This window comes from Cygnus atratus, unplaced genomic scaffold (assembly GCF_013377495.2).
Source record: "Cygnus atratus isolate AKBS03 ecotype Queensland, Australia unplaced genomic scaffold, CAtr_DNAZoo_HiC_assembly HiC_scaffold_40, whole genome shotgun sequence".
Lineage (NCBI taxonomy): Eukaryota > Metazoa > Chordata > Aves > Anseriformes > Anatidae > Cygnus > Cygnus atratus.
Genome location: NW_026109996.1, coordinates 224,047 through 251,782, shown reverse-complemented (window position 1 = coordinate 251,782; position 27,736 = coordinate 224,047). Strand labels below are relative to the sequence as shown.

Here is a 27,736-nt window from a genome sequence, read left to right as displayed (position 1 = left end):
CCCGTGCCCCCCCCCTCCCCCAACAACCTCCCCCACATCCCCCCGACCCAACGCAGGGCCACCCACCGCCACCCCAACGCCCTCTCTCTCTCTCTCTCCCCTCCCCCCCCCCCGCCCCCACAGCCCGCCATGCCGCCCCCCCTGTGCCTCCGCTGCCGCCGCCCCGCCGCCCTCCGCCGCCCGCGCACCGGCGAGGCGCTGTGCCGCCCCTGCTTCGTGGCCGCCTTCGAGGCCGAAGCCCACCGCGCCCTGCTGGCCGGCGGCCCCCCGCGGCCCGGCGAGACCGTGGCCGTGGCCTCCTCGGGGGGGAAGGACTCGGCGGTCCTCGCCCACCTCCTCGCCCGCCTCGAGGGGCGCCACGGCTACGGCATGCGCCTGGTGCTGCTCTCGGTGGACGAGGGCATCGCCGGCTACCGCGACGCCTCGCTGGGGGCCGTGAGGAGGGGGCGGGGGGCTCTGCCCCTCCTGGTGGTCTCCTTCGAGGAGCTCTTCGGCTGGAGCATGGACCGGGTGGCGCGGCGCCTGGCGGGGGGCGCCAGCCACTGCACCTTCTGCGGGGTGCTGCGGCGGCAGGCGCTGGAGAGGGGGGCCAGGCTGCTGGGGGTCGACCGGATCGCCACGGGTGAGGCTGGGGAAGGTGGCGGGAGGGACTGGGAGGGGAGTGGGAGGCACTGGGAGGGAGTGGGAGGGAAGCGGGAAGGGACTGGGAGGGAGTGGGAGGCACTGGGAGGGGAGTGGGAGGCACTGGGAGGGGGTGGGAGGGAAGTGGGACGTACTGGGAGGGGATGGGAAGGGACTGGGAGGGAGTGGGAGGCACTGGGAGGGGGTGGGAGGGGACTGGGAGGGACTGGGAGGGAGTGGGAGGGAAGTGGGACGTACTGGGAGGGGATGGGGGGCGGCTGGGAGGGAGTGGGAGGCACTGGGAGGGGACTGGAAGGAAACTGGGAGGGGGTGGGAGGTGACGGAGGGGAGTGGGAGGCAGTGAGAGGGAGTGGGAGGGCACTGGGAGGGGGTGGGAGGGGGCCGGGGGCTCTGGGAGGGGACTGGGAGGCACTGGGAGGGGGTGGGAGGGGAATGGAAGGGACTGGGAGGGTTTGGGAGGGAACTGGGAGGGGGTGGGAGGGAACTGGGAAGGGGCCGGGTGGCACTGGGATGGACTGGGAAGGGTCTGGGATGGTCTGGGCGGCGTTGGGATGGATTGGGAAGGGACTGGGATGAGCTGGGAAAGGACTGGGAGGGAACTGGGAAGGGACTGGGATGGACTGGGCTGAACTGGGTGGCACTGGCGAGCCGCGGCCGTGCCCCGTGTCCCCCCCCCAGGCCACAACGCCGACGACATTGCCGAGACGGTGCTGATGAACTTCCTGCGCGGGGACGTGGCCCGGCTGCGCCGCGCGGCCACCGAGGCCACCGCCACGGCCGCCGAGGCCACCGGGACCACCGAGGCCACCACGAGCCCCCTGGAGGCCACCAAGACCCGTCTGGAGGCCACCACGGACTCCCCAAAGAGCTCCAGCGGCCTCCGTGACCAGCGGGAGCCCCGTGGAGGCCACCAGAAATTCTACGGAAGTCATCGCGAAGTCCACGGAGGCCACCACAAAGCGTCTGGAGGCCACCGCGAGGCCTGTGGAGGCCACCAGGAGCCCCATGGCGACCACCACGGAGTCTTTGGAGGCCACCAGGAGCCCCACGAAGGTTCCTACGGCCTCCACAACCTCCACCAACTCCGTGGAGACCACCACGAAGCCCCACGGAGACCACCAACAACCCCATGGAGACCCCCGCGAAGCTTGTGGAGGCCACCGGCAGCCCCATGGAGACCACCACGGACCCTATGGAGACCACCACGAAGCCTTTGGAGACCACCAGGAGCCCCACGAAGGTTCCTACAGCCTCCGCGACCACCACCAACTCCACGGAGCCCGCCACGAAGCCCACCAAGACCCCCACCAAGCCCACCAGGAGGACCCCAAAGGCCACCACCGGGCGCCCCAAGCCCACCCACCACCCCGCGGCCCACCCACGGGTCCCGCGACCCCTGGAGGGCGGCCCGTGGCCCGCGGTGCCCCGTTGCAAGCCCCTGCGCCACGCCTACGAGAAGGAGATCGTCCTCTACGCCTACTTCGAGGGCTTGGATTACGTCAGCACCGAGTGCGTCTACGCCCCCCACGCCTACCGGGGCCACGCGCGGGCTCTCCTCAAGGACCTGGAGGCCACCCGGGCCAGCACGGTGGCCGCCCTGGGCCACTCGGGCCGCCGGTTGGCGGTGGCCACCCAGGTGGCCACCAAGACGTTGGGGGCTTGCGGCCGTTGCGGCTACGCGGCCAGCCAGCCCCTCTGCAAGGCCTGCGTCCTCCTGGCCTCGCTCGAGCGCGGGTTGCCCCGCTTGGGGTTGGGCAAGAGGTCCTTGGGGTTGGCCACCGGGGATGGTGGCCACGGGGCTAGTGGTCTTGGGGTTGGTAGCCATGGGGTTGGTGGTCTTGGGGTTGGTGGTCACGGGGATGGTGGCCGTGGGGACGTTGGTTGTGGGGTTGAGGGCCAAGGGGGTGGTGGCCATGGGGTTGGTGGCCATGGGGACGTTGGTTGTGGGGTTGAGGGCCAAAGGGGTGGTTGCCGTGGGGTTGGTGGCCATGGGGCTAGCGGTCTTGGGGTTGGTAGCCATGGGGTTGGTGGTCTGGGGGTTGATGGTTGTGGGGTTGGTGGGTGTGGGGGCGATGGCCACGGGGGTTGTGGCCATGGGGTTGGTGGCCAAGGGGTTGGTAGTCATGGGGTTGGTGGTCACGGGGCTAGTAGTCTTGGGGTTGGTGGCCAGAGCGCTGACGGCCGTGACCTTGGTGGTCTTGGGGTTGATGGCCGTGGGGTTGGTGGTCACGGGGTTGATGGCCGTGACCTTGGTGGTCTTGGGGTTGATGGCCGTGGGGTTGGTGGTCACGGGGCTGGTGGCCGTGGGGCTGGTGGCCGTGGGGAGGAGGAGGGGCCGGGGACAGTGGGGGAGGGGGAGCGGGAGGTGGAGGTGGAGGTGGTGGGCAGGGGGGGGCGCACGGTGCGGCGCCGGGTGCGGGGGCTGGGCCGGGCCCGGGGCGCCCTCAACATCTGGGACTTCTAGGGGGGGGGGGGCAACTGGGGGCAATTGGGGGGGTTGCAATTGGGGGGGTCTTGGGGCAATTGGGGGGCTCTGGGGGCAATTGGGAGGGGAAATGAGGGGCAATTGGGGGAGTTTGGGGGCAACGGGGGGGTCTGGGGGTAATTGGGGGGCTCTGGGGGCAATTGTGAGTATTTTGGGGGGGAAATGGGGGGGGAATTGGGGGGGTCTGGGGGCAATTAGGGGGGTCTGGGGGCAATTGGGGAGCTGTAGGGGTAATTGGGGAGCTCTAGGAGTAATTGAGGGGATCTGGGGGCAATTGGGAGGGGAAATGGGGGGCAATTGGGGGGTTCTGGGGGTAATTGGGGGGGAAACTGGGGTAAATAGGGGGGTCTGGGGGCAACTAGGGGCATCTGGGGGCAATTGGGGAGCTCTAGGGGTAATTGAGGGGTTCTGGGGGCAATTCAGGGGGGAGATGGGGGGTAATTGGGGGGGTTCTGGGGGCATTCGGGGGGCTCTAGGGGCAATTGGGAGAGGAAATGGGGGGCAATTGGGGAGTTCTGGGGGTAGTTGGGGGGGGAAATGGGGGTAAATAGGGGGGTCTGGGGGCAATTGGGGGGCTCTAGGGGCAATTGGGGAGGGAAATGGGGGGCAATTGGGCCCTAGGGGCAAGAGGGGGGTTTTGGGGGGCAATTGGGGGGCTCTGGGGGCAATTGGGGGGTAGTTGGGAGGGCTCTAGGGGTAATTAGTGGGGCTATGGGGGTAATTAGGGGGCCTGGGGTTAATTGGGGGGCTTAGGGGTAATTAGGGGGGCCCTGGGGGTAATTAGGGGGGCCCTGGGGGCAATTGGGGGATCCTGGGGGGGCAATTGGGGGCCCTGGGGGCGGGGTCAGGAGAAGGGGGGCGTGTCTGCGTATGCAAATGGGATGGGGGCGTGGACATGCAAATAAACGACTGTAAAAATGCGTGTCGTTGGGCGTGGTTATGCAAATGAGACGAGCTGTTATGCAAATATCCCGCTGGGCCTGGCCCAATTAACGCCAAGCTGCCTGGTTAATCAATACCGCCAGCGCCGTAATTGTTATGCAAATGAGGGGGCGTGGCCAGCCAGGAGACCCGCGGAGGCGCCCTGCAGGGCGGGCTGGGCGTGGCCCGGCATGCAAATGAGCCAGCGAGGGGGCGTGGCTATGCAAAACGAACGCGTATGAGGAAGCGTGGGTCGGGGCGAGGGGGCGTGGCTTGATATGCAAATGAGCGCGGGGGGCGTGGCCGCGCCGCCAGCCCGGCGGGACGGGTTCATTTGCATGCGCGGCCCCGCCCCCCCCCCGTCCCCTCGGCGACGTCACTTCCGCCGCGTCGGCCGCAGGAAGATGGCGGGGCTGCGGCTGGGGCTGGGGCCGGCCAAGGAGCCGCTGGGGCTGGTGCGGGGCCTGCAGTGGGTGCGTGGCACTGGGAGGGACTGGGAGGCACTGGGAGGGACTGGGGGGGGGGCTGGGGGGGGGCTGGGAGCCTTCCTGGGGGGGGCTGGGGGGGAATGGGAGGGACTGGGAGGGGACTGGGGGGAACTGGGAGGAACTGGGAGGGGACTGGGAGGGGACTGGGAGGCACGGAGTGGGGATTGGGAGGGACTGGGAGGCACTGGGAGGGACTGCGAGCCTTCCTGGGGGGTACTGGGAGGGGACTGGGGGGAACTGGGAGGGAACTGGGAGGGACTGGGAGGGGACTGGGGGGCACTGGGAAGGACTGCGAGCTTTCTTGGGGGGTACTGGGAGGGGACTGGGGGGCACTGGGAGGGACTGGGAGTCTTCCTGGGGGGTACTGGGAAGGGATTGGGGGGAGCTGGGAGGGGACTGGGGGGCACTGGGAGGGGACTGGGGGGCACTGGGAGGGACTGCGAGCTTTCTTGGGGGGTACTGGGAGGGGACTGGGGGGCACTGGGAGGGACTGCGAGCCTTCCTGGGGGGTACTGGGAGGGGACTGGGGGGAACTGGGAGGGAACTGGGAGGGACTGGGAGGGGACTGGGGGGCACTGGGAAGGACTGCGAGCTTTCTTGGGGGGTACTGGGAGGGGACTGGGGGGCACTGGGAGGGACTGGGAGTCTTCCTGGGGGGTACTGGGAAGGGATTGGGGGGAACTGGGAGGGGACTGGGGGGCACTGGGAGGGACTGCGAGCCTTCCTGGGGGGTACTGGGAGGGGACTGGGGGGCATTAGGAGGTACTGGGAGGGGACTGGGGGGCACTGTGAGATGACTGGGAGCGCTGGGGGGGTTCTGGGAGGGGACTGGGAGCGACTGGGAGCCTTCTGGGGGGGGGGCTGGGGGGGCCTGAGAGAGACTGGGAAGGAGTGGGAGCCTTGCTGGGGGGGACTGGGAGGGACTGGGAGCATGGGGAGGGACTGGGGGGGCTGAGGAGGACTGGGAGGGACTGGGTGGAACTGGGAGTGCTGGGGGGGGACTGGGAGGGGGCTGGGGGGGCAACTGGGGGCTACTGGGAATGGACTGGGGGGGGCTGGGAGGGACTGAGAACATTTCTAGGGGTTGCTGGGAGCACTGGGGAGTTACTGGGAGGTGACTGGTATGGACTGGGGGGGACGGGGAGACAACTGGGGGCACTGGGAGTGTACTGGGGGGGGCTGGGAGATGACTGGGAGTGCTGGGGGGTACTGGGAAGGGGCAGGGGGGGCTGGTAGGGACTGGGAGCCTTTCTAGGGGTTACTGGGAGCACTGAGGGGGTTACTGGGGAGGCTGGGAGTGCTGGGAGGGACTGGGAGCGCTGGGAGGGGCAACGGGGTTACTGGGAAGGACTGGGAGCCTTTCTAGGAGTGCTGTGGGGGGTTACTGGGAGGGGTCTGGGAGTGCTGGGGGGTTACTGGGGCAGGTCTGGGGGGCACTTGGAGCAGACTGGGAGCACTGGGGGATACTGGGAAGGGACTGGGAGTACTGGGAGGGGTGGGGGACATGGGGGGGAAGCTGGGGGTCCTCGTGGGAGGGACTGGGGGGCGTTACTGGGTGTACTGGGGGGGAGCTGGGAGGAAGCCGGGGACCTTCTTGGGGGTGCGTGGGGGTTACTGGGACAGACTGGAAGGGACTGGGAGCGCTGTGGGAGGGACTTGGGGGGGGAGCTGGGAGATCGTGGGCCTATCTGGGACAGACTGGGGGTTACTGGGGTGGACTGGGAGCACTGGGGAGGGGAACAGGATAGGGCTGGGAGGAGACCGGGGCCTTACTGGGAGGAGGATGGGGCGTTACTGGGAGAGTATGGGAGGGACTGGGGTTTTACTGGGAAGGACTGGGAACACTTTGGGAGGGCCTGGAAAAGCTGGGCAGATTACTGGATTATACTGGGATGGACTGGAGAGTTACTGGGAAGGACTGGGAGGGACTGGCAGAGTTCGGGGGGTGTTACTGGGAGGGACTGGGGGATACTGGGGAGCAGCACAACCCCAGTACGAGCCCCCGGAGAATCCACGTGTGAGCGGGGGCAGTTTGGGGAGAAACGAGCGCTAATTGGGGCAATCGAGCGCTGCTAATTGTAATTGGAGCGGGTTGTTAGCGTTAATTAACGACAGCGGTCGTTAATGGCTATCGGGGTAATTTGCCCGATAGGCCGTGGGGTAATTAATGGCTAATAGTAATTAGGAGCCAGCTACTACTTGCTTACTACTAGGAGCAACCTACTATTTAATTACTCTCAGGACCGGTTTGTTATTTGATATTAGGAGCAGTCTACTGTTAGATTACTATTAGGAGCAATCTAGTTACTAGTAGGAGCAATCTACTACCTACTTATTACTAGGAGTAAAGTGGTATTTAATTACTATTAGGAGTAATCTACTTTTTTACTGTTAAATTCAGTCTCTTATTTATTTGTTATTGGGTGCAATCTAGTGTTTGATTACTGTTAGGAACAATCTAGTTACTATTAGGAGTAATCTAATATCTAATTACTATCAGAAAAATAGTATCTAATTAGTACTAGGAGTAATCTACTATTTATTTACTGTTGGGACCAATTTACTATTTATTTATTATTAGGTGCAATTTACTGTTTGATTACTATGAGGAACAATCTAGTTACTATTAGGATCAATCTACTATTTAATTACTATTAAGACCAATTAATTTGTTTTTAGGTGCAATCTACTATTTGATTACTATTAGGAGCAATCTAGTTATTATTGCGAGCAATCTACTAGTTAATTAATATTAGGAACAATTTAATATTTGATTACCACTAGGAGCAATCTAGTTACTTTTAGGAGTAATCTACTACTCAATTAGTGTTAGGAACAGTTTACTATTTGATTACTGTTAGGAACAACTTAATTACTACTAGGAGTAATCTGCTATTCAGTTAGTATTAGGAACAATTTACTATTTGATTACTGATTAGGAACAACCTAATTACTACTAGGAGCAATCTACTGTTTGAATATTGTTGGGAATAATCTAATTACTATTAGGAGTAATCTATTTAATTAATATTATGAATAATTTTCTACTTGATTACTATTAATGTTACTAGCTGTAGGTAGTTATCGATTTTTATCTACAAGCGTTACTCAAGACTAATAATTATGAGTGTTTTTTATTAATTAGTTTATTTTTGTGATTAATTTTGGAAAATTACTGTAGATAATTGGTAACGGGGGTTGTAGTAATGAGTCATCGTTAATTAGTAGTTATTAGTGGTAATTTGGGGTGAATTCTGCTGGTAACGGGGTTGTAGCTGTGGGTGACGCGTTTTTTTTTGCCCAAACCTGCAGAATTGTGTTGGGATGGGGCTTGTAATGCCCCAAAATGGAGGATTTCCCCCCCAAAATGGAGGATTTCCCCCCCAAAATGGAGGATTTCCCCCCGAAATGAAAAATTCATGGCGATAAATGAAAATTAATAATGAAGGAGGAGGAAAAAAAACGTTTTATTTTGGTTATTGTGGGGTTTTGAGTAAATAATGATTTTTTTTTTGTTACGAGTTTTAATTGCTGAGGGTTAAAAATTGGGGGAAGAAAGTGTGAAATTGAATTCAAATGATTTTTGATAAAAGAAGAAATCAGGTTTTAGTAATGTAAATTAAAATAGGGCTTAGTTAAGGTAAATTTAAGGTTAAAGTATCGTAAAATTAGGTATTTTTAGACATGTGGAAAAGCAACCTTGAAATTTGAATTTCATCCTAATTTAGTAAATTTAATTGAAAGTGGCTTCCTGCTCTGATGTCGCAATTCTTCCCAAAATCGTCTCACCTGTTGTTTTCGCCCCAATATTTCAGTATTTTTGCGGGGTGAGTTTTACCTAACCGCTTCTTTTCGTCCCTTTTTTCGCGCCTGAAACCCCTTTTTTCCCTCTTTTTTCCCCTCAGTTTTTCTCCATCTTCGCCTTCGCCACCTGCGGGGGGTACAGCGGGAAAGTCTCCTACTGGGTGAGCTGCAACGGAAAACCCAACGTTACCGTCACGGTGCCGTTCGGTTACCCGTTCCGGTGAGTTTTTACCCCAAAATCCCCGCTCTCGGTTAACACGGGCAGGTTGGGGCGGATTTGGGGGATTTTGGTAGCTCCGGGTGGTGGGAAAGGATGAAAAGGTTCCCTAAAACAGGGGAGACCTCCGGGCGTTGGGTGGGAGACCCCCACTTGGCCAACTGGTGCCCGTAGGCCGGGGTTGGAGGAAAATGGAGATTTGGGGAGATTTGGGGGATGTTGGGGTCCAAGGAAGTCCAAGAAAATCCAAGAAAACGTTCTTAAATTTGGGAGTGGAAGAGGAGAGGAGCGGTAGTTGGGCTGGAGACCTGTAGGGTTGGTCAACGAGCACCTGTAGGATGTGGTTGAGGGGAAAATGGGGGTCTAGAAGGGTTTGGGGGCGTCTTGGGGTTCAAGGAAATCCGATAAAATCCAGGAAAATGTCCTTAAATTTGGGTGTGGAAGAGGAGAGGAGCAACCGTTGGGTTGGAGATCTGTAGGGTTGGTCAACGAGCACCTGTAGGATGTGGTTGAGGGGAAAATGGGGGTCTAGAAGGGTTTGGGGGCGTCTTGGGGTTCAAGGAAATCCAAGAAAATCCAGGAAAATGTCCTTAAATTTGGGTGTGGAAGAGGAGAGGAGCTGTAGTTGGGCTGGAGACCTGTAGGGTTGGTCAACGAGCACCTGTAGGATGTGGTTGAGGGGAAAATGGGGGTCTAGAAGGGTTTGGGGGCGTCTTGGGGTTCAAGGAAATCCAAGAAAATCCAGGAAAATGTCCTTAAATTTGTGTGTGGAAGAGGAGAGGAGCTGTAGTTGGGTTGGAGATCTGTAGGGTTGGTCAACGAGCACCCGTAGGATGTGGTTGAGGGGAAATGGAGGTCTGGGAAGGTTTGGGGGCTCTTGGGGTTCAAGGAAGTCCAAGAAAATCCAAGAAAATGTCCTTAAATTTGGGAGTGGAAGAGGAGAGGAGCTGTAGTTGGGTTGGAGGCCTGTAGGGTCGGTCAACCAGACCTCGTAGGACGCATCTGGGGGAAAATAAGCCCCGTGAAGGATCTGTGGGGTGGCTATGGGGTGGGGAGAGGTGAGGACACCCCCCCTCACCCCCCACCCGCCCCCCAGGTTGAACCAGGCCGTCTTCACGCCGCCGACGGCCGAGCTGTGCAACAAGACGGAGCCGGGGGAGGTGCACCTGGTGGGCGACTTCTCCTCCTCGGCCCAGTTCTTCGTCACCGTCGCCGTCTTCGCCTTCCTCTACAGCATGGCCGCCCTCGCCGTCTACCTGGGCTACTTCCACCTCTACCGGGGGGCGGGCGGGAAGCTGCCCTTGGCGGTGAGTCCGTCCGTCTGTCCGTCCGTCCTTGGGGTGGGGGTTGGGGGGAGGGGGCCTACGGGGCGGACTACAACTCCCACGATGCATTGTGTCGTGTTTGGGTGGACTGCAACTCCCACAATGCACTGCGTCGCAGGGATCGGGGTGCCTGTTGGCCTTGTGGCAATATGGCCGCCGTTCGTAGAGGTCCCATGATGCACCAGGGCACTGTGGGGGTTGCGGCCTACCCTGTGGGGCAGCCCTATAGGAGCAACACTCCCAGGACTACGACTCCCACAATGCATTGTGTTGTGTTTGGGTTGGACTACACCTCCCACAATGCATTGTGTTGTGTTTGGGTGGACTACAACTCCCACAATGCACTGCGCCGCAGGGATCGGGGTGCCTGTTGGCCTTGTGGCAATATGGCCGCCGTTCGTAGAAGTCCCATGATGCACCAGGGCGTTGTGGGGGTCACGGCCTACCCTGTGGGGCAGCCCTATAGGAGCAACACTCCCAGGACTACGACTCCCACAATGCATTGTGTTGTGTTTGGGTTGGACTACAACTCCCACAATGCATTGTGTCATGTTTGGGTTGGACTACAACTCCCACCATGCATTGTGTTGTGTTTGGGTGGACTACAACTCCCACAATGCACTGCGCCGCAGGGATCGGGGTGCCTGTTGGCCTTGTGGCAATATGGCCGCCATTTGTAGAGGTCCCATGATGCACCAGGGCGTTGTGGGGTCGCGGCCTACCCTGTGGGGCAGCCCTATAGGAGCAACACTCCCAGGACTACGACTCCCACAATGCATTGTGTTGTGTTTGGGTTGGACTACAACTCCCACAATACATTGTGTTGTGTTTGCGTGGACTACAACTCCCACAATGCACTGCGTCGCAGGGATCGGGGTGCCTGTTGGCCTTGTGGCAATATGGCTGCCATTTGTAGAGGTCCCATGATGCACCAGGGCGCTGTGGGGGTTGCGGCCTACCCTGTGGGGCAGCCCTATAGGGGCAACACCCCCAGGACTACAACTCCCACAATGCATTGTGTCATGTTTGGGTTGGACTACAACTCCCACAATGCACTGCGTCGCAGGGATCGGGGTGCCTGTTGGCCTTTGTGGCAATATGGCCGCCGTTCGTAGAGGTCCCATGATGCACCAGGGCATTGTGGGGTCGCGGCCTACCCTGTGGGGCAGCCCTATAGGGGCAACACCCCCGGGACTACAACTCCCACAATGCATTGTGCTCAACACCCTGAGGTGCCTCCCATGATCCTTTGCGCTGTGGGGGCCGGGCTACTGGCCTTCCCAACCTGGTGGCCCCCATTGGCCGGCCCACGGCTCCCCTGCCCCCTGAGGCATCATGGGAGTTGAAGTCCGAGCCCCTCCCGCCCTGAGGCATCATGGGAGTTGTAGTCCTGGGGGTATTGGGGTGGGAATTTGGGGCGCGGGGGGCGTTTTTGGGGGTTTATAACCCCCCCCCCTCTGAATTTCTCTCCTGCTGCTGCCGCGGACAGGGCGCGGGGTAAGTTCCTCCCCCACTTTTGGGGGTCTCGGTCCTCAAATACCCCGATTTTCCCCCCAAAAATCGCACGGGGCCGGGATTTGGGGGCGCAGTGCGGGGATCCCCCTCTTTGGGGGGGGCTGGAATCGGGGTTCGTCCCCCCGGGTGTTGGAGGTGGGGGGTGGGGGGGTTCTCCCCGCCTCCCCGAGGTTTGGGTTTTGGGGTCCCGAAGGACTTGGGGGTGCCCCCCGTACTTGGGATTTGGGGGCTGGCCCCTCGCGCTGTCAGTTTTTGGGGTCCCTCCCCAAAAAATTAGGGTCTGTCCCCTCAAGCTTTTGGGGTCCACCTGGATCTGCGGGATTTGGGGTTCTCCAAGGGATTTGGGGTCCCCTCAAGTTTTTGGGGTCCACCTGGATCTGCGGGATTTGGGGTTCTCCAAGGGACTTGGGGTTCTCCAAGGGATTTGGGGTCCCCTCAAGTTTTTGGGGTCCACCTGGATCGGTGGGACTTGGGGTTCTCCAAGGGATTTGGGGTCCCCTCAAGTTTTTGGGGTCCACCTGGATCGGTGGGACTTGGGGTTCTCCAAGGGATTTGGGGTTCTCCAAGGGATTTGGGGTCCCCTCAAGTTTTTGGGGTCCACCTGGATCTGTGGAATTTGGGGTTCTCCAGTGGGATTTGGGGTTCTCCAAGGGGTTTGGGATCCGCCCCGTCGAGCTTTTGGGGTCCACCTGGATCTGTGGGATTTGGGGTTCTCCAAGGGATTTGGGGTTCTCCAAGGGATTTGGGGTCCCCTCAAGTTTTTGGGGTCCACCTGGATCTGCGGGATTTGGGGTTCTCCAAGGGATTTGGGGTCCCCTCAAGTTTTTGGGGTCCACCTGGATCGGTGGGACTTGGGGTTCTCCAAGGGATTTGGGGTTCTCCAAGGGATTTGGGGTCCCCTCAAGTTTTTGGGGTCCACCTGGATCGGTGGGATTTGGGGTTCTCCAAGGGGATTGGGGTTCCCTCAAGTTCTTGGGGTCCACCTGGATCGGTGGGATTTGGGGTTCACCAGCGGGATTTGGGGTTCTCCAAGGGATTTGGGGTCCCCTCAGGTTTTTGGGGTCCACCTGGATCGGTGGGATTTGGGGCTCTCCAGGGGAGACTGGGGTCTATTCCCCTTAATTTTTTGGGGTCTACCTGGACCTGTGGGAGTTGGGGTTCTCCAAGGGGATTGGGTTCTGTTCCCTTCGGGTTTTTGGGGTCCACCTGGATGTGTGGGTTATGGGGTTCTCCAGTGGGATTGGGGTCTGTCCCCCTTAATTTTTTGGGGGTCCACCTGAATCAGTAGGATTTGGGGTTTTCCAGTGGGATTTGGGGTTCTCCAAGGGGATTGGGGTTCCCTCAAGTTCTTGGGGTCCACCTGGATCTGTGGAATTTGGGGTTCTCCAGTGGGATTTGGGGTTCTCCAAGGGGTTTGGGATCCGCCCCGTCGAGCTTTTGGGGTCCACCTGGATCTGTGGGATTTGGGGTTCACCAGCGGGATTTGGGGTTCTCCAAGGGGATTGGGGTCTCTCCCCTCAAATTTTTGGGGTCCGCCTGGATCAGGGATTTGGGGTTCTCCAAGGGGATTTGGGGTTCCCCAAGGGATTTGGGGTTCTCCAAGGGGATTGGGGTCTCTCCCCTCAAATTTTTGGGGTCCGCCTGGATCAGGGACTTGGGGTTCTCCAGGGGGATTTGGGGTTCCCCAAAGGATTTGGGGTTCTCCAAGGGGATTGGGGTCTCTCCCCTCAAATTTTCGGGGTCCGCCTGGATCTGAGGGACTTGGGGTTCCCCAAAGGATTTGGGGTTCCCCACGGGATTTGGGCTCTCTCCCCTCACCTTTTCGGGGCCCGCCTTGTGTGCCTCGGGCCCCGTCCGTGCCCGTGCCGCGTCCTCCCCTCCCCACCCCACATTTTTGGGGTCCCCCCCTCACCTCCTGTGTGTGTCCCTTCCCCCCCCCCAGGACTTCCTGGCCACCGTGGCCTTCTCCTTCCTGTGGCTGGTGAGCACCTCGGCGTGGGCCAAGGCCCTGACGGACGTCAAGATCTCGACGGGCGCCCCCCTGCCCAACTGCAGCGGCCCCCGCGTCGCCTGCTACCACGCGGGGGTCAGCCCCATGGGGTCCCTCAACGTCTCCGTGGTGGGTGCCGGGGAGGGGAAGGCGAGGCGGGGGCGGCGGGGAGGGGAAGGGAGCGGGGCCGGGGGGGGGGAAACTGAGGCGCGGGGAGGGGAAGGGAATGGGGGTGGGGGGGAAATGGGTACAGGGAGGGGAAGGGAATGGGGGGCGGGGGGAAACTGAGGCACGGGGAGGGGAAGGGAATGGGGGTGGGGGGGAAACTGAGGCACGGGGAGGGGAAGGGAATGGGGGTGGGGGGGAAACTGAGGCACGGGGAGGGGAAGGGAATGGGGGTGGGGGGGAAACTGAGGCACGGGGAGGGGAAGGGAATGGGGGTGGGGGGAAACTGAGGCGCGGGGAGGGGAAGGGAATGGGGGTGGGGGGGAAACTGAGGCACGGGGAGGGGAAGGGAATGGGGGTGGGGGGAAACCGAGGCACGGGGAGGGGAAGGGAATGGGGGTGGGGGGGAAATGGGTACAGGGAGGGGAAGGGAATGGGGGTGGGGGGGAAATGGGTACAGGGAGGGGAAGGGAATGGGGGTGGGGGGGAAATGGGTACAGGGAGGGGAAGGGAATGGGGCTGGGGGGGAAACTGAGGCACGGGGAGGGGAAGGGAATGGGGGCGGGGGGAAACTGAGGCACGGGGAGGGGAAGGGAATGGGGCTGGGGGGAAACTGAGGCACGGGGAGGGGAAGGGAATGGGGGTGGGGGGGAAACTGAGGCACGGGGAGGGGAAGGGAATGGGGGTGGGGGGGAAACTGAGGCACGGGGAGGGGAAGGGAATGGGGGCGGGGGGGAAATGGGTACAGGGAGGGGAAGGGAATGGGGCTGGGGGGGAAACTGAGGCACGGGGAGGGGAAGGGAATGGGGCTGGGGGGAAACTGAGGCACGGGGAGGGGAAGGGAATGGGGCTGGGGGGAAACTGAGGCACGGGGAGGGGAAGGGAATGGGGGCGGGGGGAAACTGAGGCACGGGGAGGGGAAGGGAATGGGGGCGGGGGGAAACTGAGGCACGGGGAGGGGAAGGGAATGGGGCTGGGGGGGAAACTGAGGCACGGGGAGGGGAAGGGAATGGGGGTGGGGGGAAACTGAGGCACGGGGAGGGTGTTTTGGGGCGGCCTCACGCCCCCCCCCCCGCCCCCCATCGCGTCCCTTCAGGTCTTCGGCTTCCTCAACCTCGTCCTCTGGGCCGGCAGCTCCTGGTTCGTCTACAAGGAGACCGACTTCCACCGCCCGGCCCCGCCGCCCCCCGCCGCCCCCGCCGCCATGTAACCCCCCCCCGGCCCCCCCAAATTCCTTCCCCGACCGGGGTGCCTGTCCCCGTCCCCCCCCCCCCCCAAATTTCTCGGCCCCCCTCGTCACCACTTCCGGCTTTCCTCCGGGGAGTTGCCACCGGATTTTCCCCCCCCCCCGGCGTCGTCGGTCTTAGTATTATTTTTTTTTTTCCTGGTGTTTGTTTTCGGGTGGGGGGGGGGGGTCGCTAAATTTGGGTCATTTTTATTTTGTAGTTTTGGGTGGGGGTCGCTAAATTCGGGTTATTTTTATTTTTAGTGTTATTTTTGGGTGGGAGTCGCTAAATTTGGGTTATTTTTTTGTATTTTTGGGTGGGGGTCGTTAAATTTGGGTAATTTTTAGTTTTAGTGTTATTTTTGGGTGGGAGTCGCTAAATTTGTTTTTTTTTTTTTTTTTGTAGTTTTGGGTGGGAGTCGCTAAATTTGGGTAATTTTTATTTTGTAGTTTTGGGTGGGGGTCGTTAAATTTGGGTAATTTTTATTTTGTAGTTTTGGGTGGGAGTCGCTAAATTTGGGTAATTTTTATTTTGTAGTTTTGGGGGGGGGTCGTTACATTTGGGTAATTTTTATTTTTAGTGTTATTTTTGGGTGGGAGTCGCTAAATTTGGATTTTTTTTTTGTATTTTTGGGTGGGGATCGCTAAATTCGGGTTATTTTTATTTTTAGTGATATTTTTGGCTGGGGGTCTCTAAATTTGGGTAATTTTTATTTTTAGTGTTATTTTTGGGTGGTGGGTCACTAAATTTGGTTGGTTTTTTTTTTTTTTAGTGTTATTTTTGGGTGGGAGTTGCTAAATTTGGGATTATTATTTATTGTATTTGGTATTTTTTTAGTATTTTTGGGTGGGGGTCGCTAAATTTCAGGTTAGTTTTTTTTTTTGGTGCTATTTTTGAGTGGCGGTCTCTAAATTTGGGATTATTACTATTTTTTTTGTATTTTTGGTTGGGAGTCTAAATTTGAGGTCAGGTTTTTTTTTTAGTGCTATTTTTGTGTGTGGGTTGCTAAATTTGGGATTAGTATTTTTTTAGTGCTGTTTTTGGGTGGGGGTCCCTAAATTTGGGATTATTATTATTATTTTTTGGTGTTTTTGGGTGAGGGTCGCTAAATTTGGGATTTTTTTATTATTATTATTTTTCGGTGGGGAGTCACTAATTTTGAGATTAGGTTTTTTTTAGTGTTACTTTTGGGTGGGGGCCGATAAATCTGGGATTAGTATATTTTTATAGTGGTGTTTTTGGGTGGGTGGTCACTAAATTTTTTTTTTTTAGTGTTATTTTTGCGTGGGGGTCGCTAAATTTGGGATTGTTATTAATTTTTTTTGGTATTTTTGGTCGGGGGGTCGCTAAATTTGAGGTTAATATTTTTTTTTTTAGTGCTGTTTTTGGGTGAGGGTCGCTAAATCTGGGTTTAGTCTATTTTTTTTTAGTGCTGTCTTTGGGTGGGGGGGGGGTCGCTGAATTCGGAGCATCCGGGGCTTGCCGGGTTGATATATTTTTTTTTTCTTTTTTCCTTTTTTAAGCTAATTTTATTGCCGGAGACAGATCCGCCCGGCGGGAGGCGCTGCCGAGGAAGGGCCCCAACGCCTTCCCCGGGGCGGGGTGGGCGCGGCGCGGCCGCGTGGGTTGGGTGCTGGGTGGGGGCCCCGCGGGGAGAGCGGCGTCCGCCCCTTGGCACGGGCACGGTTGGGCGGCGTTGGCTTGGCCCGGGCGCGGATCAGCCGCGGTTGGAGCAGGATGAGGTGGGCACATGGGAAACGAGGTCGCCTTGACCTTGGGTCGGTCTCGCCTCGTTATTTCTCCGTTTTTTGGGCTTTTGGAGGGATTTTGGTCAGGTTGGGTTTGGCCATCGGTTGGCCAACGGCCTTGGCTCGTTGACTTCTTGCAGGTCTTGGTTGACCATCGGTTTGGCTGGCGGTTGGCCAACGGCCTTGGCTCGTTGACTTCTTGCAGGTCTTGGTTGACCATCGGTTTGGCCAGCGTTGGCCAGCAGTTGGCCAACGGCCTTTGGCTCGTTGACTTCTTGCAGGTCTTGGTTGGCCATCGACGGCTGGTCAACGGGGCAGGGCTGTGATTGGGTTGGACGAGGGCTGGGTTGGGATTGGTCAACTTGGTCAAGACCACCTGGATCAAGAGTTGGGTTGGGTCGGGTTTGACCAAGAAGACCACCAAGATGAGCAGTTGGGTTGGGTCGGGTTTGGGTCGGCCCCTTGGGGACCTCGTTGACCTTCGGTGGTCGCTGGGGCCAGATTTGGGGTCGGGCATCATCGGGGGGGTTGGATCGGCCCCTTCCAGTTGGCCCTGGGTGGGGACGGGCTCCGATTGGTCGGGATTTGAGTTGAGATGGTCAAGAGCAGGGTTTTGGCTTCATCCAGACGAGGTTCGTGATTGGTGGGGGGGTTGGAGCGGGCAAGGATTGGCCCGGTTGGCCCGAGTGGATTCTGGGTTGCGAGTCGCTAATTGGTTGAATTTGGTTAAACGAGACCAAAACCAGTTTTGACCGTTGAAGGTGGGCTTGAGGCAGTTCCAGAGGTGACCAATGGTGGCCAGATGGGAGCAGGCATGGGCCAACGACGTCTCCCAGTTGGCCCAGTCCAGAGGCAGTTTGCTCATTGGTTGGTCGTTTGCTTCGATCAAGGCTGATTGGCTGTTGGCGGTTGGGTCGATTTGGCATTGGTTGGGTTCCTCCAATCACGGTTGAGTGTCTTGGCCTCTTCCTTCTCCCATTGGCTCCTCCAAGATCTGGGTCGACCGCTGATTCGCACCACGGTTGGCTTTGCGTCTTCCCGATCGGTCAAGACGCGACACGACCGCCGCTGATTGGCCGAGCGCGTCACCAAGCCCAGCGTGGCCTTCACCGATTGGCTTATTCCTAACCCAGGTTACTCATTGGTGGGCGAGTTGACCGAGACCTGCTGGTGATTGGTCCAGGCTTGGGCTCACCTCTTCCTCACGAGTCCTCCTCAATGCGTCTTGACCGCCGGTGGCCATCTTACTCCGCGCCCAACCCTCTCCTACTCCTTCCTCTCAGGGCTCCACCCCCGGGGGAGGGGGGGGGACACCTCCGGCTCCCCCTGCCCGTGTCCCCAACTCCTCCTGCCCTCGGGGGACCGGGCAGGGACGAACACTACAGCCCCCGCCCCGATGCTTCTTCCTACTTTTGGGGGGCAGAGTTACGGTGACCTCGTGGCCCCGTGGGGGCGAGCGTAGCCCAGGCGATCCCTCGTGGGCGGAGCTTCGTTCCCCTCCCACCCCCCGTTATCTGCTGTTACGGGAACGTGTCCCCCCCCAACCCCACCCCACCCCGGCCACTTTTTCTCCAGGGGGGTGGTCCTTGTCCCCCCCCCCCCCCCCCCGACTTTTTCTGCAACTGCCTCAATAAAGAGATTATGGTAGAACGCCAAGAATCCATGTCTAGGGGGTCCCCACCCCCCTGGTGGGGCCTTTTTGGGGTGGTCGGGGGCGTTTTGGGGGTTCTGGTGGGGAGGGTCGGGATGCAGAGAGGGACTCGAGGCTGGTTTTGCTCCTAATTTATTGTCCCTACCCCCAAATGTGTGTCCCGTCCGTGTCCTCGTGTCTGCGTGTCCTCGGTCGTAGTCCGCGGTGGCCCGAGTCCGGGTCCCCTGTCGGGTTGTGTGGTCGTCGGGGTTTGTGTCTCAGTGTCCGTACGCGTGGTCGGTGGTGGCCCTACTCGTGGTAGGTGGTGGCTGAGTTCCGTGTCTTGGTGGTCCTGTTTGTGGTGGCCAAGTTCCGTGTCTTGGTGGCCAAGTTCCGTGTCTTGGTGGCCAAGTTCCGTGTCTTGGTGGCCTTACTCATGGTTAGTAATAGCCAAATTCTGTGTTTTGATGGCCCTACTCGTGGTTGGTAGTGGCCAGGTTCCACGTCTTGGTTGTTCCTACTTGTGGTGTCCAAGTTCTGCGTCTTAGTGGTCCTGCTTGTGGTCGGTGGTGGCCAAGCTCCACGTCTTGGTGGTCCTACTTGTGGTGGCCAAGTTCTGTGTCTTGGTGGTCCTACTCGTGGTTGGTGGTGGCCAGGTTCCGTGTCTTGGTGGCCCTACTTATGGTAGGTGGTGGTCAAGTTCTGTGTCTTGGTGGTCCTACTCGTGGTTGGTGGTGGCCAGGTTCCGTGTCTTGGTGGCCCTACTTATGGTAGGTGGTGGTCAAGTTCTGTGTCTTGATGGCCCTACTCGTGGTTGGTGGTGGCCAGGTTCCACATCTTGGTGGTCCTGCTTGTGGTGGCCAAGTTCCGTGTCTTGGTGGTCCTACTCATGGTTAGTAATGGCCAAGTTCCATGTCTTGGTGGCCCTACTCATGGTTGGTGGTGGTCAAGTTCCACATCTTGGTGTTCCTACTTGTGGTCGGTGGTGGCCAAGTTCCATGTCTTGGTGGCCCTACTTGTAGTGTCCAAGTTCCATGTCTTGGTGGTCCTACTCATGGTTAGTAATGGCCAAGTTCCGTGTCTTGGTGGCCCTACTCATGGTAGGTGGTGGTCAAATTCTGTGTCTTGTGGTCGGTGCTGGCCTGGATTCATGTCCTCGTGTCCTTAGTCGTAGTCCGTGGTGTCCCTACTCATGGTCTGTCCTCCCCCAAGCTCCGTGTCCCTACACGGCGTCTGCGGTGGCCCGGCTCGGTGTCGCCGCCTCCTAGTTGTTGTTCATGGTGTTCAGGATCCAGTCCACGTAGTTGCACACCCGTGTGTAGACCCCCGGGCGCCCCGGCAGGGCGCAGGTCTGCAGCCCCCACGACACGATGCCTTGGAGGGTCCGGTTACAGGACAGCGGCCCCCCGGAGTCACCCTGCGGGGAGAGGGGACAGCGTTAGGGGGGTGGGGGACACCGTGAGGGGGGTGGGGGACACTTTGGGGGGGGGGGGGGGGGCAAGGGTCGGGGTCCACCTTGGGGCCAAGGTTTCCAAGCTAGGTGCAGGGCTTGGGGGTGGAGGACACGTGGAGTTGGGGGGACATCAAGGTGGGAGGTGGGAGATGGAGCATGGGCCTCCACCAGCAAGATGTGGATTTTGGGGGGGGGGGGGGTCTTTGGGGTTGGATTTGGGGTGTGTGGGGGGGGACACAACACGAGGGTTAGCGTAGATTTTGGGGTTCTTACCCAAAAGGGAACGACCAACCTCATTCCTGGGGGATGGGAGCGGTGGCGACTTTGTGAGCACGGGGGTGGCCCAACCGGGGGGGCTCGGAGGGTGGTGTAAAGAGGGGGGAGGGATTTGGGGAGTGCCCCCCCCCCCCCCCCCCCCAAAATAAAAAATACCTGACAGGAGTCGATGCGCTGGTTGCGCACCCCGGCGCAGAGCATGTTGGGGGTGACGCGCCCTGGGTAGGCCCTGCGGCAGACGTCGTCGGGGATGATGTCCACGTAGGCGCAGATCAGCTGCCGGGGCATGGTCACTGCGGGGGGGAGGGGGTGTTGGGGAGGTCGGGGGGGGGGGTGAGGGACACCCCCTGGGGGCTTCCGGGCAGCTCTGGGGCCTACTCATAGGTTACTCATAGTTTACTCGCAGGTTACCAATAAGCTACTCGCAAGTTACTCACGGGATATTCAGACTTACGGCTGTGAGGCAGCTGCCTGATATCTTGGAAATTACTGGGGCTTGCTATAGGTTTGCTACAGGTTTACTAGTGGCTTATTACAGATTCAGTGGGGTTTACTAATGGTTTACTAGGGGGCCACTCTAGGGCTACTGAGTTTCCTATTGGTTTGCTACAGGCTTATTATGGATGCAGTGGGGTTTGCTAAAGGTCTACTAAGGGAGTCACTCTAGGATTACCGGGTTTGCTAGGGGTTAGCTATGGGTTTACTACTGGTTCAGTGGGGTTTACTGAAGGTCTACTAGGGGAGCCACACCAGAGTTTCTGAGGTTTACTACGTGTTTAAGACAGCTCTGCTAGGGGGTTGCTGCAGGTTTAGAGGGGATTACTAGGGGTCTGGGTGGGGTCCAGGTCTTCTGGGTTTACTATGGCTTAGTACAGGCTTACTACAGGCTTCGTACAGGTTCACTGCGGGATTACTATGGGTTCACTATAGGCTTACTAGGTCTTGCTGTGGGTTCACTGCAGGATTGCTATTGGCTAGGGGCTTACTATGGGTTCACTGTAGGCTTACTATGGGTTAACTGTGGGCATACTATAGGATTACTAAAGGCTCACTGCAGGCTCACTCCATGTTCACTACAGGCTCACTATACGCTCACTGTCGACTCACTGCAGGCTTACTATGGGCTCACTGCAGGATTACCATGGGCTCACTGCAGGCTCACTTCAGGCTCGCTACGGACTTACTATGGGTTCAGTCCAGGCTCACTATGGTCTTACTATGGGTTCACTCCAGGCTCACTGCAGGGTCACTGCTGGTTTACTATGGGGCTCACTGCTTGCTCACTACAGGATTACTATGGGCTCACTGCAGGATTACTATGGGCTTACTATGGATTCAATGCAGGATTACTATGGGCTCACTGCAGGCTCACTCCAGGCTCACTGCAGGATTTCTATGGGCTCACTGTGGGCTTACTCTGGGCTTACTACAGGCTCACTGCAGGATCCCTATGGGCTTACCATAGGTTCAGTGCAGGCTCACTCCAGGCTCACTTCAGTCTCACTCCGGGCTCACTGCAGGATTACTATAAGCTCACTTCAGGCTCACTCCGGGCTTACTCTGAGCTCACTTCAGGCTCACTTTGGGCTCACTGCAGGATTACTATGGGTTTACTATAGGTTCAGTGCAGAATTAGTACGGGTTCCCTCTGGGCTCAGTGCAGGCTCACTCTGGGCTCACTGCAGGCTCACTACGGGCTCACTCCAGGCTCACTGCAGGATTACTCTAGGCTCATTTCAGGCTTACTCTGGGCTTACTACAGGCTCACTGCAGGATCCCTATGGGCTTACTTTAGGTTCGGTGCAGGATTAGTACAGGCTCAGTCTGGGCTCACTGCAGGCTCACTCCGGGCTCACTGCAGGATTACTATGGACTCACTTCAGGCTCACTCAGGGCTTACTCTGGGCTCACTGCAGGCTCACTATGGGCTTACTATAAGTTCAACGCAGGCTCACTGCAGGCTCACTCCGGGCTTACCCTGGGCTCACTTCAGGCTCACTGCAGGATTGCTATGGGCTCATTTTGGGCTTACTACAGGCTCACTGCAGGATCACTATGGGCTTCCTATAGGTTCAGTGCAGGATTACTACGGGCTCACTTCAGGCTCACTGCAGGATTACTATGGGCTTACTCCACACTCACCCCAGGCTCACTCCAGACTTACTCCACGCTCCCTCCAACCTCTCACCTTGCGGGGTGGTGACCGTGCCCCAACCCGAGACCAGGCAGGTGGTGCCGGGGGGGCGCGCAGGAGCGGGGCAGGGCCAGGGGCTGCACGGCGCGGCTGAGGCGCACGGGGCGGTCGAGCTGCAGCAGCAGGAGGTCGTTGTCCAGCGTGGTGGGGTCGAAGGCCGGGTGGCGGAAGGCGCGCAGGACCCTGCGCTCCTGCTCCGTCCCCTCCGCCTGCTCCAGGTCGTTCTCACCCAGGCGGACCCGCAGGCCCCTGCGGGGTTGGGGACACGGGGTAGGGACATGGGGACGTGGGTAGGGGATGTGGGGCCATGAGCAGGGACATGGGGACATGGGTAGGGGATGTGGGGGCGTGGATTGGGGACATGGGTAGGGGATGTGGGGGCATGAGTAGGGACATGGGGACATGGGTAGGGGATGTGGGGGCGTGGATTGGGGACATGGGGACATGGGTAGGGGATGTGGGGCCATGAGTAGGGACATGGGGACATGGGTAGGGGATGTGGGGGCATGAGTAGGGACATGGGGACATGGGTAGGGGATGTGGGGGCATGAGTAGGGACATGGGGACATGGGTAGGGGATGTGGGGACATGAGTAGGGACATGGGGACATGGGTAGGGGATGTGGGGACACGGGGTAGGGATGTTGGGGTCATGGGTAGGGGATGTGGGGGCATGAGTAGGGACATGGGGACATGGGTAGGGGATGTGGGGGCATGAGTAGGGACATGGGGACATGGGTAGGGGATGTGGGGACACGGGGTAGGGATGTTGGGGTCATGGGTAGGGGATGTGGGGGCATGAGTAGGGACATGGGGACATGGGTAGGGGATGTGGGGACATGAGTAGGGACATGGGGACATGGGTAGGGGATGTGGGGGCATGAGTAGGGACATGGGGACATGGGTAGGGGATGTGGGGACGTGGACAGGGGACATGGGGACATGGGTAGGGGATGTGGGGCCATGAGCAGGGACATGGGGACATGGGTAGGGGATGTGGGGATGTGGATTGGGGACATGGGTAGGTGATGTGGGGGCATGAGTAGGGACATGGGGACATGGGTAGGGGATGTGGGGGCATGAGTAGGGACATGGGGACATGGATAGGGGATGTGGGGACACGGGGTAGGGATGTTGGGGTCATGGGTAGGGGATGTGGGGGCATGAGTAGGGACATGGGGACATGGGTAGGGGATGTGGGGACGTGGACAGGGGACATGGGGACATGGGTAGGTGATGTGGGGGCATGAGTAGGGACATGGGGACATGGATAGGGGACATGGGGACATGGGTAGGGGATGTGGGGGCGTGAGTAGGGACATGGGGACATGGATAGGGGACATGGGGACATGGGTAGGGGATGTGGGGCCATGAGTAGGGACATGGGGACATGGGTAGGTGATGTGGGGGCATGAGTAGGGACATGGGGACATGGATAGGGGATGTGGGGACACGGGGTAGGGATGTTGGGGTCATGGGTAGGGGATGTGGGGGCATGAGTAGGGACATGGGGACATGGGTAGGGGATGTGGGGGCATGAGTAGGGACATGGGGACATGGATAGGGGATGTGGGGACACGGGGTAGGGATGTTGGGGTCATGGGTAGGGGATGTGGGGGCATGAGTAGGGACATGGGGACATGGGTAGGTGATGTGGGGACAGGTTAGGGACATGGGGCCATGGATATGGGACATGGGGACATGGGTAGGGGATGTGGGGCCATGAGTAGGGACATGGGGACATGGGTAGGGGATGTGGGGGCGTGAGTAGGGACATGGGGACATGGATAGGGGACATGGGGATACGGGTAGGGGATGTGGGGCCATGAGTAGGGACGTGGGGACGTGGCTGGGGGATGCAGGGACAGGTTAAGGACGTGGGGACATGGGTAGGGGATGTGGGGACATGGATGTCCCCATGTCCTTGTCCTCCAGCCCTGTCCACTTCCCTCCCGATGTCCCTGTCCCCATGCCCATCCCCTGTCCCCCAGCCCTGTCCCCATGTCCCTGTCCCCATGTCCCTGTCCCCATGTCCTCCCCATGTCCTCCCCATGTCCCTCTCCCTGTCTCTATGTCCCCTTGTCCCCACGTCCCCACGTCCCCACATCCCCATGTCCCTGCGTCCCTGTCCCCCAGCCCTGTCCCCATGCCCGCCCCATGTCCCTGTCCCCCTGCCATCCCCCTCCCCAAGTCCCCATGTCCCCATGTCCCTGTCCCCCTGATATCCCCGTCCCCATCCCCTGTCCCCCACGTCCCCATGGCCTCCCCATGTCCCCACGTCCCTGTCCCCCCTGCCGTCCCCATCCCCATGTCCCCATCCCCTGTCCCCCATGTCCCCATGTCCCCATGTCCCCATGTCCCTGTCCCCCTGCCGTCCCCATCCCCATGTCCCCATCCCCTGTCCCCCATGTCCCCATGTCCCTGTCCCCCTGCCGTCCCCATCCCCACGTCCCCATCCCCTGTCCCCCATGTCCCCACGCCCCATCCCCATGTCCCCATGTCCCCACGTCCCTGTCCCCCTGCCGTCCCCATCCCCATGTCCCCATCCCCTGTCCCCCATGTCCCCACACCCCATCCCCATGTCCCCATGTCCCCACGTCCCTGTCCCCCTGCCGTCCCCATCCCCATGTCCCCATCCCCTGTCCCCCATGTCCCCACACCCCATCCCCATGTCCCCATGTCCCCACATCCCTGTCCCCCTGCCGTCCCCATCCCCATGTCCCCATCCCCTGTCCCCCACGCCCCATCCCCGTGTCCCCATGTCCCCATGTCCCCATGTCCCTGTCCCCCTGCCATCCCCCTCCCCAAGTCCCCATGTCCCCATGTCCCTGTCCCCCTGATATCCCCGTCCCCATCCCCTGTCCCCCACGTCCCCATGGCCTCCCCATGTCCCCACGTCCCTGTCCCCCTGCCGTCCCCATCCCCATGTCCCCATCCCCTGTCCCCCATGTCCCCACGCCCCATCCCCATGTCCCCATGTCCCCACGTCCCTGTCCCCCTGCCGTCCCCATCCCCATGTCCCCATCCCCTGTCCCCCACGCCCCATCCCCGTGTCCCCATGTCCCCCTATGTCCCCCCACGCCCCCCCCCCCCCCCCCGTCCCCGTGCCCCCACCTGTAGAGGCAGTGCCCGGCCGACAGCACCCAGCGGGGCCGCAGCAGGATCCCGCCGCAGCGCACGGGCTCGTAGATGTACACCTGCCACGGCTGCGAGTAGGGGACGCACGGGTACCCCCCGATGATCCGGTCCTCGTCCTGCACCGCCCGCGGCCGCGGGGCGCACGCCTGCGCCTGGCCCCCGGGGCACGGGGAGCTGGCGGGGTCCCCTCCCTCGGCTCCTGCTGCTGGGGACACGGGGGGCGGCGTGGGTGGCCCCTTCCCGTGTCCCATAGGGATGCGGGGCACCAAGAGTGTCCCACAGGGACATGGGGATGGTGTGGGTGGCCCCTTACCATGTCCTGTAGGGACGTGGTGCACCAAAACTGTCCCATAAGGGACACGGGGACAGCGTGCGTGGCCCCTTCTCGTGTCCCATAGGGACGTGGGGTACCAAAAATGTCCCCTTCTCTTGTCCCGTAGGAATGTGGGACACCAAAAGTGTCCCATAGGGACACAGGGATGGCGTGGGTGGCCTCTCCTCGTGTCCCTTAGGGATGTGGGGTACCAAAAGTGTCCCCTCCCCATGTCCTATAGGGATGTGGGACACCAAAACTGTCCCAAAGGGACACGGGGACAGCGTGGGTGTCCCCTTTCCATGTGCCCTAGGGACGTGGGATGCCGAAAATGTCCCATAGGGACATGGGGACGGCATGGGTGGCCCCTTCCCGTGTGCCCTAGGGATGTGGGACCCCAAAAGTGTCCCCTCCTCATGTCCTATAGGGACGTGGGGCACCAAAAGTGTCCCCTCCCCATGTCCCATAGGGAAGTGGGGCACCAGAAGTGTCCCATAAGGGACGTGGGGGACAGGGTGGGCGGCCCCTTCCCGTGTCCCGTGGGGACGTGGGGCACCAAAACTGTCCCCTTCCTATGTCCCATAGGGATTTGGGATGACAAAAATGTCCCCTTCCCCATGTCCCCTAGGGATGTCAGGTACCAAAAATGTCCCCTCCCCATGTCCTACAGGGACGTGGAACACCAAAACTGTCCCACAGGGACACGGGAACAGCGTGGGTGTCCCCTTCCGGTGTCCCCTAGGGATGTGGGATGCCAAAAATGTCCCATAGGGACACAGGGACGGCATGGGTGTCCCCTTCCCGTGTCCCGTGGGGACGTGGGATGCCAAAAATGTCCCCTCCTCGTGTCCCATAGGGGTGTGGGGCACCAAAACTGTCCCACAGGGACATGGGGACGGCATGGGTGGCCCCTTCCCGTGTCCCCTGGGGACATGGGTTACCATGGGTGGCCCCTTCCTGTGTCCTATAGGGACGTGGGACTCCAAAACTGTCCCACAGGGGCATGGGGACGGCGTGGGTGGCCCCTTCCCATGTCCCATAGGGATGCGGGACGACAAAAATGTCCCCTCCCTGTGTCCTATAGGGGTGTGGGGCACCATGGGTGGCCCCTTCCCATGTCCCATAGGGATGCGGGACGACAAAAATGTCCCCTCCCTGTGTCCCATAGGGGCGTGGGGCACCATGGGTGGCCCCTTCCCGTGTCCCATAGGGACGTGGGGCACCAAGAGTGTCCCACAGGGCACGGGGACAGCATGGGTGGCCCCTCCCTTTGCCCCATGGGGACGTGGGGCACCAAAAGTGTCCCCATCCCGTCTTCATCCCATGGGGACGCCGTGGGGGCGGGGGCCCCACATACCCGCGAGCAGCAGCAGGAGGAGCACCGTGATGGGCAGCAGCTCTGTGGCCCTGGGGAGACGTGGAGGAGGTCAGGGGACGCCCCGGCCGCCCCTCCAACCGTCCTCCTTCCCTCCTCCTCCTCCTCCTCCTCCTCCTCCTCCTCCTCCCTCTCTCCTCCTCCTCCTCCCTCCTTTCTCCCTCCTTCCCTCCCCTCCTCCTCCTTCCATCCTCCTCCTCCTTCCATCCTCCTCCTATCCTCCCTCCATCTCTCCTTCCATCCTCTGTCCACCCCCCATCCATCTCTCCAGCCATCCTTCCTTTCATGTCTCCATCTCTCCGCCATGCACCCCTCTCTCCATCCCTCCATCCCCCTCTCCATTCCTCCACCCCCTCTCCGTCCACCCTCCACTCATCCCCTGTCCACCCCTCTCTCCATCCCTCCACCCAACTCTCCATCCCTCTTTCCATCCCCTTCCATCTTCCCTCCACCCCTCCCTCCATCTTCTCCTTCCATCTTCCATTCCCCCATCTCTCCACCCATCCTGCATCCATCCCTCTCTCCATCCCTCCTCCATCCCTCTGTCCCTCTCTCCATCCCTCTGTTCCTCTCTCCACCCCCCCGTCCATCCCTCCATCTCTCTCGCCATCCCCCTATCCATCCCTCCATCCCTCCCTCCACCCCCGTCCCTCTCCCCATCCCTCTCTCCATCCCTCCATCCCTCTCCCTACCCCTCTTCCCATCACTCCATCCCTCTCTCTGTCCCTCTCTTCATCTCTCCATCCCCCCTCCACCCCCTGTCCCTCTCCCCATCCCCCTCTCCACTCCTCCCTCCCTCTCTACCCCTCTTCCCATCCCTCCATCCCTCTCT

The 27,736-nt window shown here is 59.8% G+C and overlaps 4 protein-coding genes across 6 annotated transcripts; 2 read left to right on the top strand and 2 right to left on the bottom strand.

Moving 5' to 3' along the window:
* The first annotated feature begins 129 nt into the window (after nucleotides 1-129).
* Nucleotides 130-3,652, top strand: CTU1 (cytosolic thiouridylase subunit 1). The gene is made up of 4 exons (XM_035572262.2): nucleotides 130-622; nucleotides 1,321-1,412; nucleotides 2,045-2,403; nucleotides 3,604-3,652. The coding sequence occupies exons 1-4, from the start codon at nucleotides 130-132 to the stop codon at nucleotides 3,650-3,652; spliced, it is 993 nt and encodes a 330-aa protein (XP_035428155.2).
* A 780-nt stretch (nucleotides 3,653-4,432) lies between these two features.
* LOC118261432 (synaptophysin-like protein 1) lies at nucleotides 4,433-18,059 on the top strand. Of its 3 annotated transcripts, none has more exons than XM_050716813.1 (6): nucleotides 4,433-4,503; nucleotides 8,442-8,560; nucleotides 9,654-9,864; nucleotides 13,340-13,516; nucleotides 14,649-14,692; nucleotides 17,660-18,059. In XM_050716813.1, exons 1-6 carry the CDS (start codon nucleotides 4,453-4,455, stop codon nucleotides 17,958-17,960), a joined length of 903 nt encoding a protein of 300 aa, XP_050572770.1. In that variant the 5' UTR covers nucleotides 4,433-4,452; the 3' UTR covers nucleotides 17,961-18,059. The 3 variants fall into 3 exon arrangements, with proteins under 3 accessions (XP_050572770.1, XP_035428153.1, XP_050572771.1); XM_035572260.2 differs by having other exon boundaries at nucleotides 4,453-4,521; XM_050716814.1 differs by lacking the exon at nucleotides 14,649-14,692 and having other exon boundaries at nucleotides 4,453-4,521; nucleotides 17,660-17,824.
* Nucleotides 18,060-19,420: 1,361 nt separating this feature from the next.
* Nucleotides 19,421-20,173, bottom strand: LOC118261431 (kallikrein-11-like). The gene is made up of 2 exons (XM_035572259.1): nucleotides 20,042-20,173; nucleotides 19,421-19,573 (listed from the first exon to the last, which is right to left on the bottom strand). Exons 1-2 carry the CDS (start codon nucleotides 20,171-20,173, stop codon nucleotides 19,421-19,423), a joined length of 285 nt encoding a protein of 94 aa, XP_035428152.1.
* Nucleotides 20,174-22,023: 1,850 nt separating this feature from the next.
* LOC118261430 (kallikrein-14-like) lies at nucleotides 22,024-25,467 on the bottom strand. Its single transcript, XM_035572258.2, is given in 3 exon segments — nucleotides 22,024-22,128; nucleotides 22,130-22,328; nucleotides 25,193-25,467. Coding segments are annotated over 3 exon segments (579 nt in total).
* Between the last annotated feature and the right edge of the window lie 2,269 nt (nucleotides 25,468-27,736).

Excerpts from the sequence above, each read along its gene's own strand:
- CTU1 (XM_035572262.2), top strand. The coding sequence starts at position 130 with ATGCCGCCCCCCCTGTGCCTCCGCTGCCGCCGCCCCGCCGCCCTCCGC. Across the intron at positions 623-1,320 it reads GGTCGACCGGATCGCCACGG|GCCACAACGCCGACGACATT; the intron begins GTGAGGCTGGGG and ends TCCCCCCCCCAG. Across the intron at positions 1,413-2,044 it reads GCGCGGCCACCGAGGCCACC|GGCGGCCCGTGGCCCGCGGT; the intron begins GCCACGGCCGCC and ends CGACCCCTGGAG.
- LOC118261432 (XM_035572260.2), top strand. The coding sequence starts at position 4,453 with ATGGCGGGGCTGCGGCTGGGGCTGGGGCCGGCCAAGGAGCCGCTGGGG. Across the intron at positions 8,561-9,653 it reads CCGTTCGGTTACCCGTTCCG|GTTGAACCAGGCCGTCTTCA; the intron begins GTGAGTTTTTAC and ends CCCGCCCCCCAG. Across the intron at positions 9,865-13,339 it reads GCGGGAAGCTGCCCTTGGCG|GACTTCCTGGCCACCGTGGC; the intron begins GTGAGTCCGTCC and ends CCCCCCCCCCAG.
- LOC118261431 (XM_035572259.1), bottom strand. The coding sequence starts at position 20,173 with ATGCCCCGGCAGCTGATCTGCGCCTACGTGGACATCATCCCCGACGAC. Across the intron at positions 19,574-20,041 it reads AGCGCATCGACTCCTGTCAG|GGTGACTCCGGGGGGCCGCT; the intron begins GTATTTTTTATT and ends CTCTCCCCGCAG.